A 15,698-nucleotide genomic window follows, 5' to 3' on the forward strand; every position below is an offset into this window, starting at 1 on the left:
GTTTTCTCCAGATTTATTCAGCTGTTTTGCTAGATGATTCAACAATGGAAGAGATTCAGGACCAGATGACGGTTATGAGTAACACGTATGGTGGTTTGAATTATTTATTTTTTCCTTGCTATGAAACACTGAAAACGTCCCTACCGATGGGATGGACAAGGGAACAACCCAAATCTGAAGGAGCGAGAATGTATCATGTGGTCATAACGCACAATAGGAGGAACCAGGTGACAGATAACCAAGAAGGATACATTTGTGATCTAAAAAAATCTAGATCTTTTAAAATGCTGCATTTGCTCCGTGTACTGTAACAGTTAAATTGGCCTCCTGAGTGTGCGTCTGCATTATGTACAAACAGAATTTGTAGCAAACTGCAAAATGTGCTTGAAGCCATATTCCCAATGATTCCCTCATGACTTCCTAACTGGTGTCTTGAAAATCGAGATGCGGTGAATCCAGAACCTTCCTGACTTCTCTGTTTATCTTCGTTGTGCTTGATACTTTGAGCTCAAGTGAACTGATCTGGTTTTTTTTTTTGTTTTTTTTTTTTTGATGGATCCAAGACCACGTGAGATCTCCAGGAGGTAAGGAAAAGAAAATTGTAAACTGGATCAACTCAAAGCATTCTAAACCATTCAATGAAAAAGAGGCCTGAGTTGGAAAAACAGGTCCTCGGATTCTTTTTTTTAACTTCCATATTTAAAACTTGTGCTCAGTAATTGTCATTCTGATGTTTTTTTATGTTATGGCTGTGAACGTCGATGAACTATGGTATGATGAGGCTAAGCACTTGGAAAGCAAATGAGGTCGTTCTTGTTGCTAGATTCTTCTCTTGTTGTAGCATCTTGGGAGCCCAAACTGAGAGTCCTTACACAGGCCAGAGTCCCACTATTACTCACGGGAACTTCGACTGCAAGAGGCTGGCGGGACTCAGAGCGGGACCGTTGACATTCTAAGCAATCCTGAGCTTGACTGACACCACGCTGAAACTGACTTGCTGCAGAAAGGCCCCATTTGGGTTTCTGAGGTGCTCAACGTACTTGCTCAGAGGACAAGGTCCGGTTCAAAGAGATTAGTTTTCAGCTTGCACTTGGACTCCATAGCCACTAAAAACCAACGAACGAAAAGAACACCTGGCCTATGATTACAGCTAGAATAGAATTTTCTTTTCAAGAGAATTGTGCTTTCAAATCACCAGTGAAGGGCCCCAGCTAAGAATCCAGCGTCTTTTTCCTTTGCATTTTCTTTTGGTATCTTTTGTCCTCATTTGGAGGTGACTTGTGCCCAACTGAGAGTCCTTCCATCACGCTTTGGTACAGGTGCCGGAGGCGGACGAGGGGCCCCCCGTGCTCAGATCGTCCTGCCACTTCTCCAGGCTGCGGCGCCGGGCATTCATGAAGAAGTTGCTGACGGTCGTAAGCTCCAGGCCCAGCTGCTGGGAAATGGTGATCTGCATCTCCTTGGATGGGCGTTTGTTCTCCTTGAAGATGGCGAAGAGCGTTCGGCGTTGGAGGTCGGTGAACACCAGGCGGGATTTCTTCTGGGAATTGTTCCTGTCTTTGTTTGGTTCTTGCTCTTTGCGTTTGCACGCTTGAAGGGGAAGAGAAGAAGGAGAGAGTCAGTGCGAGCGTGAGAACGTGATCCACTGAGAACATTGACAAAGTCAATGGGGATGGAAAGTCAAAGGGGATGTAAACCGTTAAACTTTATTGTGCAAATTGCCCAGCTGTCAATAACCAGCCTTCCCAGTTCATCTATGGGTGATGGAAAGCCTCGGTTAGTGGGGGAAGGGAGAAAGGAGAAAAGAGCAGGGCTGTTTACACAGTCTGGTTTTGAACCAAATGCTTTCTCTTTCACTCCCTACCCCCCACTGCCACCCCCTTAAAACTCTTTACCTGTGAAATCAGGTGCTCTGAAGGGATAAGTGACTTCCCCAGGGGGAAGCCTGGTTACTAAGTTCCTCTTTCATGGTCACCCTCTGGAATTGTTTACAGATGAGCCACAGTGACTTTCTGGAGTCAAAACTTAAAAGTGCGTAATTTCTCAGAATCAAAGCTTCCACCCTCGTGACTCAAAGAATTGTTAACAGAATGAAATTAGAAGTGACAGAGTGATGGTATCATCCTGACCCCAAATCCCGTTCTTCTAGACTTTTGAAAAATAAAAAAAATAAACAGGAGGGAAAGACTGTGAAAAAATTGGTTTAACCAGTTTTAATTTGGCTGGTCTGAAGTAAAGCCAGTACAAGAAGACCAGGGCTGAGGTTGGCCAAAGAACCCAAATTTACAGTGGATTATTTTAGGGCCCTAGATGTGTCAATTAGTAGATGCAGAGTCTCTGATTCAGTAGATGGGTATCCACATCTGGGGTGCCATGTGCAGCCAGGACATTAATTTATGTGTCACTACCTCTGCCTTACCCTACAAGTTTCTAGAAGGCAGGGATCAGGTCTGTGTGATATTTCCGACTGGCTCTTTCTGGAGCCGCGGACATAAATGAACACTTGGGATGCTGATGACAAGTGGTGTCTTGACTCTTTCAGGAATTTGCACACTTCACAGACAGATTGGGTCTCAGAAAAGTAACTTTTAAGGGCTAAATAATATTGTGCATACAAATCACAAATTTAAACATGGGAACACGTGTTAAAATCACTGGACAGAAACCACAGCTCATCCAGGGGTTCTGTACCGCCTCAGCAGAGCTAATCCAGGAAAGGCGAGGAGGGAGCAGAGGGCCGGCTTTGAGCATCCTTCCCTGGATCAAGTCCTACTGGACATTCTGGCTCCAGGTTGAGAATTTCTTTGTACTCAACTGACACTCCCCTAAGGCTAGCAGTCGTCTGGAGTGCTGTCTGGAAGCCTTTTCATACTTCTCAAAGCCCTGATTTGTGAGTTTTGCTTCTGAGCTTTGGGTCAGGCCATTTTCTACTCTTTGCATTCTGCAGGGAGCATTTGGTATAGTGGGGCCGCTGGCTGCAGTTTGAGTATCAGGGGAACATCCTTCAGACTGATGGGTCTTCGGATTTAACCTAAGGACCAACACTCATAGCAAAGATATTCTGGAAGCTGAACTTCCCCCTACCCAACTGGCCATCCTCTCTGGTGGATGCTATCCGCCATGAAGGATCACTCCTGAAATAAGTGAAGAGCCATGATAAAAAGGGCAGGAACAGGAGAACCCTCAAAAAGGAACACTGTTGGGCTACGTCAGCTTTGCGGAACCCTCTCTTCCTGACTTCTCCTTCTCTCGTTTCTAAAAGTAAACGTATTACCTTTGAAAATTAAACACAACACACACATACACACCTATAAAAACAGTATGTTTCCATCCCAAACCCCATTCTCTTGGGAGGTTTGGACGTTTTCAGATAAGGGGCGCTTCCCCCGAAATGGGAACTCAGAGAGAAAGGGCTGAAACGGCTTACAGTCACCCTTCTCCCACAGGAATTTCCCGGTAATGATTTCTTCTTTGATTATCCCTGGGAGGATCTTACACTTCTGTTGGATTTTTGGATAGTTACCATAACCTCATCTGTAGACTTCCTCTCTCTAGTGCAATCCTCTACAACAGTGCTTCTAAAGTTCAAGGTGCACAGGGATCATTGGGAAGCTTGCTCAAATGCAGATTCTGAGGCAGTCAACCCAGGTGGGGCCCGAGAACCTGCATTTCTAACGAGCTCCCAGGTCATGCTGCTGCTGCTGGCCCATATGCCTCGGTTTAACTAGCGAGCATCTACCTGATTTCTAAAATCTCAGAGGAGCACCCTGATGGAATGGAATGTTCTGGAACCAGATGCCTGGATTCTCTCACCTGCGCTCCTTCACCTACAAGACTTGGGACCTCGGTAAATGACTTAACCTTTCAGTGCCCGTCTTCCTCACCTGCATAATGGAAATAAGGTGCTCACCTCTGTAGAGGCTTACGTGAGGCAAAGTGTGTGAATGCTCCCTCCCCACCTTCCCTCTGGCTGCATAACCCCAGTAATCCTGAGGACGATAAAAAGCAGAATTATTCTCATTTTAAAATGAAATAAATGGAGACCTGAGGGTGTAAGCGATTGACCTGAGGTCACATTCCAAGTTGGCTGCAGACCCAGGGCAAGAATCCAGCCCTTGGGTCTGTCCATCTTTCTCCCCTATAGAAATGGCACCCCACGCCATTGGCACCTTAGAGGGACTCTATCTGCACGGCAGCCTCGGAGGTTCTACCCCCCCACCCCGAGATTCTGACTTTTACCTGGGGGGGCAGTGTTCTGGAATCTGGGGAGATATTGAATATAGTTCCCTGTGCGGTACGGTAGGTCCTGTTCTTTATTTTATATACAGTAGTCTGCATATGTTAATCCCAAACTCCTAATTTCTTTCTCCCTCCCCATCCCCTGCTATCCCCTTTGGTAACCATACGTTTGTTTCCTATGTCTGTGAGTCTATTTTTTGTTCGTAAATAAGTTCATCTGTATCACTTTTTAGATTCCACATACAAGTGATATCATATATTTGTCTTTCTCTGTCTTACTTCACTTAATATGATAATCTCTAGGTCCACCCATGTTGCTGCAGATGGCATTATTTCATTCTTTTTATGGCTGAGTAGTATTCCATTGTGTGTGTGTGTGTGTGTGTGTACCACATCTTCTTTATCCATGAATCTGTCAATGGATATTTATGTTGCTTCCACGTCTTGGCTATGGTAAATAGTGCTGCTATGAACATTGGGGTGCATATATCTTTTCAAATTAAGAGTTTTCTCTGGATATATGCCCAGGAGTGGGGTTTCAGGGTCATATGGTAGCTCTATTTTTAGTTTAGTTTTTTTTTTTAAGTTTTTGGCACGGGGGATCCTAGGTCCCCGACCAGGGATCAAACCCATACCCCCTGCATTGGAAGCGTGGAGTCTTAACCACTGGACTGCCAGGAAGTCCTACTTTTAGTTTTCTAAGGAACCTCCATACTGTTCTCCATAGTGGCTCCACCAATTTACATTCCCGGCAACAGTGTAGGAGGGTTCCCTTTTCTCCACACCCTCTCCAGCATTTATTATTTGTAGACTTTTTAATGATGGTCCTTCTGACTGGTGTGGTGGTGTATTTGCACTTTTAATAGGGAGTTTAGACAGTATTGATGCAGGTCCATGTTGGCCTGTCAGGTACATATGATTTAAGAAACAAATGTTAAAAGTTTAACGTTCAGCAGCCTGCAGAGAGAGAACAGATCATCAGATCCTGTGTATGCCTTGCCAACAGCTCTCCAAAGACAACAGACTCTACGTCAACAAATGCAGAGCTGCAGCTTGTGGTCGGCCAACGTACGGCAAGTCCAAAAGCCCAAAATAATGAGGCCGCAGGTACATGACCGGCCCCAAGTCCTCACAGCTGACAGTTGCCACTTCATGATTCTTACAAAAGCAGTTGGTCAGGAGCTGAAGGAAAATACAAACAAGAGGGCAAACACCTGCTTTGAAAGTCTAAGAAAAAGTAGACGGATTGAATGATGTCTGGAAGCTGGCAGGAAGGTGGGAACCTCAGAATTTCTCAGACAAGGTGTGGAGCTAGCTTTGCCCAGAGGCACAGTCAGAGTGTAAATGGTTTGGGTGTTAGAACATTACACGCTACAAATGCCCATTTCAAAACAGCTAGGGAAATGTCAAGTAGCTCCCTACGGCCCAGGAATGTGTGTTAGAAACCCAACAGACGGTGTTCATCAGTGGTGTGGATGGAGTGGGTTCCTGCCACTCACGATAAACTCTGCTCCAGGAGGGTGAGAGGTTAGCCCAGACTCCTGCAGGCACTGGGATCTGCTTCTCTTCCCTCTTCTAGGAAGGAAGCAGGGAGGGCGTACCATGGGGTGATGTGTGTGTTGCCTGACGGGAAGAGAGAGAAATCCCTCATTCTCCATCTTCCTTCCTCTTCGGGGGAAGTGGTCCCTGTGTGGGTCATGGAGGTTTGAGGGCTCATTTCTATTTCAAAGACAGGGAGAAATCATGTTTTTGCCCACAATGAGGCTACCTCCTGGGGCCACAGTGCCTTTTCCCTCCTTTTGGGGGCAGGAACGATATCAGCTCAGATGGGGAAGGCTGCCTGTCCCCCGTGGACCAGGACCTGGGACTCGCAGGTATATACAGATAGGGGTATCTGTGATTAGTAACAGAGGTGATAGCTACTGCCTAAGTAGGGTCCTGGGTAGACAAATTTTTTAAACCACTGGGTTCCCAGGGTGAAATAATAAGAAGGGAAGCCCTGGTTCAAGGCACAAGCCCTCCCCGAGACCGTGAGATGCCAATTCACCTTTTCCCAGGTGGTCACCCTCAGAGGGTCAGAGACAAAAGTGCATCTCGAAGCATGCGCCACTTCCCTGGAGCTGATCTTCCTAAACCAGGAGAGAAAGAAGAACTTCTCTCTACCACTGGCCCTTTCTCTCTGCTCCGCACACGGTCAGGCTGCTCCTGGGCATTCTCAGGAGCCCAGCTGTCCTCGGGCGCCCAGGGGAACTGGCCATAGCGCTGTCCAGCGCCCGCACACGGACAGCACGAAGGCGCGCCCCGTCAGGCACGTGGCAAGGTTGTAAAGCCAGAAGTCATTCCCATTAGAAGGCGGCTCACAGGCAGGTGAGGCAGGGTGAGGGGCGGTACCAGAGGCTCAAGAAATAATATTAAGGAGGCCACGGAAAGCAGTGCGTCACTCCGGTGAGGGCCCTGGCGCCGACCCCAGAGGGCAGTGACTGTGTCGTTTCTCTGATGGAAAAGGCTTATTTTCACCCACCCCTAATTTTACTTCTTGGGACAAAGGTCTTTGGTATTTGCCTGCTAGGGGTGGAGAGCTGTGGGAAGCCAGGGCCCGAGCCGCGGGGCGGGGAAGGGAGGCAGGCTGGGAGGGAGAAGCAAAGCTGGGGAGGGCCGCCACCTCTGCGCCGCCCGCCTGGTTTTCGCCGTGGTCTCCTCTGGGAGGGCCCGTGCCTAGACGCGGGCGGGCGGAGCGACCTCGGCTGTCAGTGTCTGCAGGGTAAGGGGGGTGGTAAGGAGCTAGTTCTACGAGGCAGATCCAGGCCGGGGGTCATCGGAACCGCGCTTCGCTTTAACGCCTGGTCCCACAGCCGCAGGGGCTTCAGCTCTTCAAGGCCCCTGCGCGTCTCCCTCCGCCCGTAACTCCATCATCACGCCTGAGTCACAGAACGACGGCGCTCCTGTCGGGTCTGGGGCTGTTGGTTTCACGTGGGGAGCTAGAGGTCAGCGAGGTGAGCCTGAGAGGCAGGCAAGGTCTGGACTCCCATGAGCACTTTCTCTCTTTATTTTTATTTTATTTTTAAATTTTTGGCCATACCCCGTGGCATGCGGGATCTTAGTTCCCTGACCAGGGATTGAACCCATGCCCCCTGCATTGGCGCGTCTTAACCACTGGACCGCCGGGGAAGTCCCAGCACTTTCCACAGGCTCTTTGACGGGAACGTGGGGCAGAGGTGTGGATTCCCATTCTGCACGTGGTGAAGGTTCAGTGACTTGTTTAGGGTGACACAACTAGCGTCAGGGCTGAGACGTTGGCCTGGAAACCCCTTCCCAGCCCCGCCTCGGTCCTGAGGGGCCGGGGAAGTAAGAGGCACCCAAAACCGGCCCGAATCCTCGGTCCTCCCTGCTCTGGAGCTGAAACTACCCACGCTACTGGGATTTTGACCCAAGAATTCAGGTCCCTGTTGAACAACTTCTGCTGTATTCTGCTGGCCTGAAACGCTCCCATTTGTTTTTGGAGAATCCGGCCCCATCTCATGATTTGCTACAGAGTTACGAGTACCGGAAGGGTCCCTCGGGCTCCTTCAACAAGCTGACAGGAAAGGAAAATGTCTCATGGAAATGAATTACAGACTTGAAACAAAAGCCTTTGTAGTTTTATTTTTCTTGAGGCAACTGATGGGGGGAGAAGACTAAAATGGACGAGGGCAGGGCGGTTTCCATCCAACCTAAGCTCAAATTCAGCTCGGCCATTCACTAGCCGTGTGACCTGGGTATGATCACCGGGCCTCCCTCTCCCTTGGGGTGACTGGGCCAGAAATGATTGACGGGTCCATTCCATCCTTCGGATGGATTTGCCCTCCATGGTCCTCTCCCTCTGCCTGGTACCATACAAATGCTGTCTTCCTCAGTGACATCTCCTGGAGGGGTCAGAAGAATTAAGGACATCGTTGGCTGTTAATCTGCGAGCTGTTATACACAATCCACTCTGCCTCTCAAGTCCCATGTTGGGCAGGTGCCCCTTTGGGGGATACTTGCCCCACCTGCCTTAGTGAGAAATGGAATCGGGGCTTTTCTTTCCTTCTGGACTTGAAGCTTCTGTGTCTTTAACCTCCAGGACCGCCTCGCAGGGGTCATGAATGACCTGCTGGTGAAGGTGCCGAGCGTGAGTTAGCAGCAGGGCAGTCGTGCTACAATGTGGTGTCGAGGTCTGGAATCGTCGGCCCCCTTTGGCTTGTCCTCTCATCTCTGATCTTGCCGATTTGTTTGTTCTCCGCTGGTTGTCTCCTTCTCATGAGCTTTCTGGCCTGTCCCAGTCCTCCAGGAATCCAGCAGCCCTTCCCTCTTCTGCCCCCGTGCTCCCCTTCCTGCCCCCCAGCTCCACGCTTCTCCTCCCTCACAGCCCAGCATCACCTCCCGTGTTGACCGGTTAGCCCTGGTGTCCTGCGGAAATGGACCTTTCCTTCCAACCCTCCTCCCTGGAAACCACAAACACACAGGCCGAAGAGAGGTCCTTGCAGAGGCCCTGGGGAGGTGAGGGGCCGAGCCCCCGCAGAGGAGGGGAACTCTGGCTCCACGAACATGATACCATGTCCAGAGATGCTCGAGGATGGGCAACGGAAAGCCACCCTCCAAGAGGTATCTGGAAGAAGCGCCAAAGTCTCAGGTGTAGGCCTAGAAGAATCTTTTTCAGTGTGGTTTCTGCCCCCCGGCTGGCTGCCCCGACCCCAGGCTCCCCTCCTGTGCTGGCTGATGCTGAAAGCCTCCTGCTTCAGCTTAATCCAGTCAGTGGAAGGCTTAACCCCTGCCAGACTGACTGCACCCCTCCCCCTTTGGAAGAGGGCCGTGTAAATCCCCCTCCGCAGTCATTCTGTGCAACGTCCTCAGTACAAGTGAGACGCGGCTCTGAGCGCAGGCTTGGAGATGGGGGAGCTGAGGCTTCCGGGAAGCAAGGCAGCCCCACAGTGGGCAGTGAGGCTGGCTAACTGCAAAACTGGCCCCAGTTCTTCTCGTCCCACCATCCCTGTCCCCTGCAATGTCGCTCTGCAGCTCCCCTCCAGCACGGGATGGAGTTCGTCTGTCTTTCCCGGATCTGGGCCGGTCTGGCGATTTGCTTTGGCCAACTGAATGCGGCAGAAGGGACAGCCCAGGCCTCGAGAAGCCGAGTGCTTTGTTCACGCTCTTGGAGCTCTGGCCGCCACATGACAAGCCCAGGCCTGCCCGGGTCAGCCCACCCCAGCTGCCCCAGCAGCTGACTGCAGCGAGCCCAGCTGAGACCCCTCAAGCGTGGCCTGGACCAGCAGAACTGCCCAGCTGACCTGGAGACTCCTGAGCAAAAATAAACGTTCATGGCTTTATGCCATCGGTTTTGTGGTTCTGTGTTACGTGGCATTCCTGTGGTGATATACAGCTGACAAAGAAGCAAAGAACAGCTGTTGCCTTCCTGCCCAGGCAGGGAGTCACATGTAGGGTAAGAAGTCTCAGCTTGAAGTCATGACCTTGTTTCAGATTCCACATTGGCCACTTATCAGCTGCATGACCTTGAGCCTCAGTTTCCTCATCTATAAAGTGGGGATACTAATTGCAAACCCCTCTGGACATCAAGGGGCTAGCTGTAATGTCGGTGTGCACAGTAGGTGCTCAGTAAATATCCTTCCTTCCATCATAGAGAAGGAAGAAAGAGGAAGGGGGGTGAGAAAGTGAGGTTAAGAATTCATAGTCTGAAATGATTTGCCAAGACTTACTCAACGGTAGATGAAGTGTCCAGAGGGCTTATAGCAAACAAAAGGTTAAAGATTTTTGTTTTCCTTGTGAAGCAGTCTCAGAGCCAATTCCCAGCCTCGTAGAAAAGGTAAGACTGTGATGTGTTTTTACATATGTGTCAGAGATCCTAATAGGTTTTGGACCCCTGGTGTTTCCTAACATCACTAATTTATGTCCAAATACATTCTACATATGATGGGTATTGTTAGCCCCTAATAAATAATGCAGACGTGCTCTACTCTCCTTGCATTCAGTGAATACTTTCCCTGAATTGCTCAATGTGATCTCGCCAGGGCACCGGGTGGGGTGGGGAAGGAAGTCATCGGGGTGTGCATTTTTCAGCGTGGTCACTTAACCTCCGAGTATATGGGTTTGAAAACGATGCCGAAGGAGAATCATTTCCAGCTTTCAGCTGGAAAGCCTGAAGCTGCCATCTTCCAAGGGCTGTGCAGAGCGGGAGAGTGACCCTCTCCAGCAACAAGGGCACACCCACAGGGGCTGGAGTCGGGTTGGAAAGATCAACTGAGGCAACCAACTGGGTTATGCTGGAAAAATCAATTACAAAAGTAAGGTCGTATTTGTACCTCCAGCCTTGTTCGGAGAATTCTGTGGGGTTTGGAGGTAAGAAGAGGGAAATCAACTCCTTTTACTTCCCTTTGTTACTGTCAGGATGGGAAGGAGTGATGGCGTCCAGGAAGGCTCCCTTCCTCTGTAACTAATTTGCATATTCAAGAGCTTTTAAAATAATAACAGCATCCCTTGCATTCAAATAGGGAAGCAAGAATAGAAGAGTTACATACTCTGATAGTACATATTTAATGTTCAGGAAGCCATCAGTGCTGAACAATGCCATCAATGCAGGCTCCTCGGGCCAGCAAAGGGAGAGGTGCTGGCACACTGCTACAGGGACCTGGAGAGGAGGGGTGTGACACACAGGACTTGGGGTTCAGGCTCTGAGCATTGGCCACTAAGGCCAGAAGGTGGCGCACCAATCACTCACCGGGGAGGCGCGAGGGCTTGATGAAGGGGGAGGGGCTGCAAAGGACAAGATCTTTTCATCATCATTTGATTATCTTGTGCTCTTTAAAACTTGGAAACTATAAGTAGTTTGCAGTTAGATGCTTTACAGTTTTCCCTGCTTCTCTTTGATTCCTGACCTTATTACTGAACTCCACCTTGGTCCAGATGGTCACAGAGCCAGTAGGGTGAACTTGGCCCCTGAGAGCTAAACTCCAACTTCCCTCTTGTTTCTCCAAACATCCCTGGCCTGAGTCTAAGGGGAAACTTAATGGCTTTGTCTCCGGGATGGAGCTGGCTTTTCTCACAGACCAGATGCCCATCCGCTCAGGCAGCAGAGCCAGTGACATCCAGACCAGCATCCATTTGGGTGGCCAAGAGCAGAGACAGGGAAGTTGCACGGTGCAAATGGATTTGGAGTCATTCCCGGTCCCTGGGGTTTTAGCCCTCCTTTCACCCCCTTCTAACTGGCCTTCCGTGGCGAGAAAAACCTCTAAACCATTTAGCAAATTATCCTGGACAGACAAGGCAACAGGATCCGGGCTGAACAACCCATGTGCCAGTGAGGTAGCTGCTGCCCGGCCTATTAGAGCAAATATCACGGGCGGGAGATGCCAGAGCAGGAGGGAAAGAGGAGAGAGGAGGGAGAAAAAACAAGAGAGCAGGGGACCACGCATGCGTGAGCACACACCCCTCATTCTGGAGGCTCTGGAAGGGGTCGCATCCAAAGTGCAGAAAAGTCAGGAACCTCAGGAAGCCTGGCATTGCCTGGAACGCTTGAGCCCCACCTTAAGCTTCACTTCTGACCTGGGGCACGTCTCTGCCCATCTGGGTATCCCTGTGGTGCCCTCTTCTTCCCATTTGGAAATCACGGGTGATAACTCTCTGCGCTCCCTCAAAACCCCACCGCCCATGACTTCACTTGGGTTGGGTTATAAACACGTTGGTTGTGACAAACCAGCACCTCCCAGGTCTATTTATTGTCGCATGAGAGGCAGCCATCCGGTCACCATTCGCAGTTCCCTTGCCTCAAAGACATCCTCTGAAGAAAACAAGTTTAATTTCCTATCCCTATTTTCCCTTCAATACAAAGTCACTGAAGGGGACTCAGCAAATGGGGTCCTTTGATGACTGAAACTTGCTTATACAGAGGCCCAGTGTGGCCCCAGAGGGTGGATCTCCAGAGGAGGGTCGCCAGTCCTCTGCACCCGAGTTGCCCACTCCTCCTACTGTCCCTCCCAGCAGGTTCTGCCTGTAGCTGGGGCTCGCTCACCCAGCGTGGATGTGCCTTCTCCTCCTCGGCTTCCCTTTCAGCAGAAACTCTGGGAGTAAAAGGGGAGCCCCAAGGAACAGGTTTCTAACAGCAGATGTTCCAGGCCAGCTGGTAAAATCACCGAGTCCTAGAAGGGCAGGACGTTAGAGACCATTTGGTCCTATCCTTTATTTTAGATATAAGGAGTCTGGGGCTCTTAGAGGCGTCATGATTTGCCCAACGCTGACCACAGGGAGTCAGTGACCGAGCCCTGAGAACCCAGATTCCCTTATTACTAGTTCAGTGGTGTTTTTATTTCTCCCTTGACTATTAGAATAAATCTTTAGGGGGCACTCAGCCTTTGAAATCACGATTCCTGGTCATCTATTCTGCCTATGAAGAAGACTGGCAAAGACAGACCTTTAGATCTGCTGCATATCTCTACTCGGCAAGCTATCCAGGAGGTTGTGAGTTGCTAAAACAAATATTTAATTCTGGATAGAACATCTCGCTAAAAGTGGTTAGGAGAACCCAATACAGCCTCTCTTAACTTCCCACTAAAATGATCTCGAAGACCTAGAATAAAAGGTAAAACTCACCAAACTGAACACTAGGACTGCCGTCAACCTGCACGGGGGCATTTCTGAGGAATTCTCACCTAAACACAAGGCCAATGGAATTGGATTGAAAAAATAACACCTGAGTCCTCCAGCTGTTCAGAAATTCAAATTAAGCAGCCATCACTCAACTTGATAGGTGATGCCTTTTGAAACAGCCAGAGTGCTGTCCACTCCCTTCTACCTACTAATTGAGAACTGCAACTCTCAATGAACAATTGGGCAAAAAAATTGAGGGTGGGGTGGGTAGAAGAAGGACTCCAGTGGTAGATCGAACCCTGGGAGGTATAGTTTCCAAAGAGTGCTCCACGTGAGCTAAGGACAAGAGGAAGATTTGGCACTTGGTATCTTGGGGATTGATGCACATACACCATTTGACCAGCTTGTCAGCAGCTGAGGAGTGGATGCAGGAGATGAATCCGTGTCAGTCCAGCAGGGCCAAATTACAAGAAAACTGGTTAGACTGTAGGAGCTGGGTTAGGTATATCAATTGGCAATTTAGTGTAGGTCTACAAGGGTGAGTGCACCAACATCCAGAAAGGAGGCTGTGAGGACAACACACACCCTTCCTATTAACTATATCAGGCCTGACAGGGTTTTTCTCATTTGAGTATGAATACATAGGACAAAAGGAAAGAGATGGAAAATACTGGAAAACAGAAAAATAGATCACCATCTGAAATCAGAGAAAATTCATCCGAAAATATCTTATAGAAACTTAAAGAACATTTTAGAGAGTCATTTGGTATCTCAAGATAATGCAAAAAGAGATGGCTTCTATGAAACAGGAACAGAAAATGATTAAGAAGAAAACAAGACAGAACTCTATAAATAATAGTAGGTAATAAAGAAAACACAAGATAAGAGATGGGAAAGACAAAAAAAATTCTTGCAGGAAAATGAGAAATACATAGCATTGGAGGAAATTAAGAGCAAAATTGATACCACAGTTGTAATGTTAGAATTTATGCAGTTCAGGTGGTCTTTCCTGCAGCGAAGCACTCTTAGTTATATAATGACTCAAAAAGTGTATCTGTATACTCTTTATGAAAAGAAAACTGAAGACACACTCCAACTTCCTTGGAATATAGCAAAATTAAAAGCTCAAGAATGTGATACTGTCCTAAAAAAGGACTGGCCAACAGCTCTGTGTGGCTATGAATACTCCTGAACATATCCCAAACATCCAAAGGGGTATCATTACGTTAACAATCAGCACCTTTTTGGAAAGGCTACACCAATGAAACTTCAGGAAGGTAGAAGGGTCAGTGCCTCCTTTTGCAACAGGATTTCAATGATATTTAAAAAGAAATAATTCCATTATTAATGATTTTCATCATTATGTAAACAGCATAGTTTGAAAAAAGGAAATTCTACTGGAAAATTATCTCCCCCTTGCAGAATTTAATACCAGATTCATAAGTGCAGTTAAAGATGATTAAATATACATCAAATTATGAAAAACAAAACAACAACAACAAAAAACCTAGAAGGAACATTTCAATGTGTTAAGTTTCAGGTGAGGCCTGAAAGCACCAGTATCATTCAGTATTATGCTGGAAAAGTAGCCAATGCAATAAAATAAGAAAAAACAATAAGAAGTAGGAATTTTAAAAGGAATGAAACTAATTGATAAAATGACAAAATTCGACATAAACTGAGTGCTCATGATTTCATGGGCATTTTTGAAGTTGTACTAACTCATTCAATTTTTAAAATCAACCTATGAGGTGGTTTACAATTAATTATCCTGAGTCACAGAGGATTAAGCAAATTACTTAAGATTACATAGAAAGTAATAGAGTTGGGTTTCAAACTCAGGTAGTCAGATTCTAAACTCCTTGTACCTAACAGCTACCCTATCTTGCTTCTCTAGGCAGAAACAGAACCCTCATAAAAATAAGTTAATATGATTTTTTAACCTAGAAAACCCAAAAGCTTCAATACTCAAATTATTAGAACTAATAAGAAAGCTCAATAAGGTGGTCAGTTTTAAGATGAACATACGAACATCAATATTGATTAACATCCATAGAAAATCCAAGATTATACACAGATAAACTATTAGAATGAATACGAGAATTCAGCAAGGTTCCTAGACTCAAGATCCATAGACAAAAATCAACTGTATTTCTGTATAACACAACAAACAGAAAACGAAGACGATACCATTTATAATAGGATTAAAATATCAAGTACATAGAAATAAATCTAACAATAGGTATGTAAAACTTTGACAAAGAAAACTATAAACTTTGTTAGAGAAATTAAAAAGTACTAAATAAATGGATGGGAAGACTCAATATTGTAAAAAGTTTAACTCTCTCCATGTTAATCTATAGATCCAACCAAATCTTTAATAAAAATCTCTAGTCAAGCTATTCTTGATGAAGACGAGCAGATGGAAAGACTTGCTGTCTTAACTATCAAGACGTCTAATCAGACTCTAATTGTGTAGTATTGGGACAAGGATATACAACTAGACCAGTGTAACAGAAGAGAAAGCCTACAAACAGATCCACACACCTATGGATATGGGATTTAATGAGAAGATTCGCACGTCAGAACACGAGGAAAGGTATTCTTTCTAATAACGGAGCTAGGGGAATTAGATAGGCATTGGGGCAGGGCTTAATTCTTGGCCCCCTACTTCCTGTCATATATAAAAAATAAGTTCTGTATGGATCACAGACCTTAGTGTAAATGGCAAAACAATTAAGCTTTTAGAAAATAATATAGGGTAATATCTTCATAATCTCAAGAAAGATTTTTTAAACAAGACTAAAAAAAATACTAACTCAGGGGCTTCCCTGGTGGCGCAGTGGTTG

At 47.2% G+C, this 15,698-nt stretch overlaps 1 protein-coding gene across 1 annotated transcript in view; it reads right to left on the bottom strand.

Annotated features, from left to right (window-relative positions):
* Nucleotides 1–548: 548 nt before the first annotated feature.
* ONECUT2 (one cut homeobox 2) overlaps nt 549–15,698 on the bottom strand; it is a 39,312-nt gene continuing 24,162 nt past the window's right edge. The window contains exon 2 of the mRNA XM_065890316.1: nt 549–1,590. Coding sequence (XP_065746388.1) covers nt 1,304–1,590 — 287 coding nt within the window. The 3' untranslated portion in view covers nt 549–1,303. The remainder of the gene's footprint in view (nt 1,591–15,698) is intronic.

Source organism: Phocoena phocoena, chromosome 13, assembly GCF_963924675.1.
Source record: "Phocoena phocoena chromosome 13, mPhoPho1.1, whole genome shotgun sequence".
NCBI lineage: Eukaryota > Metazoa > Chordata > Mammalia > Artiodactyla > Phocoenidae > Phocoena > Phocoena phocoena.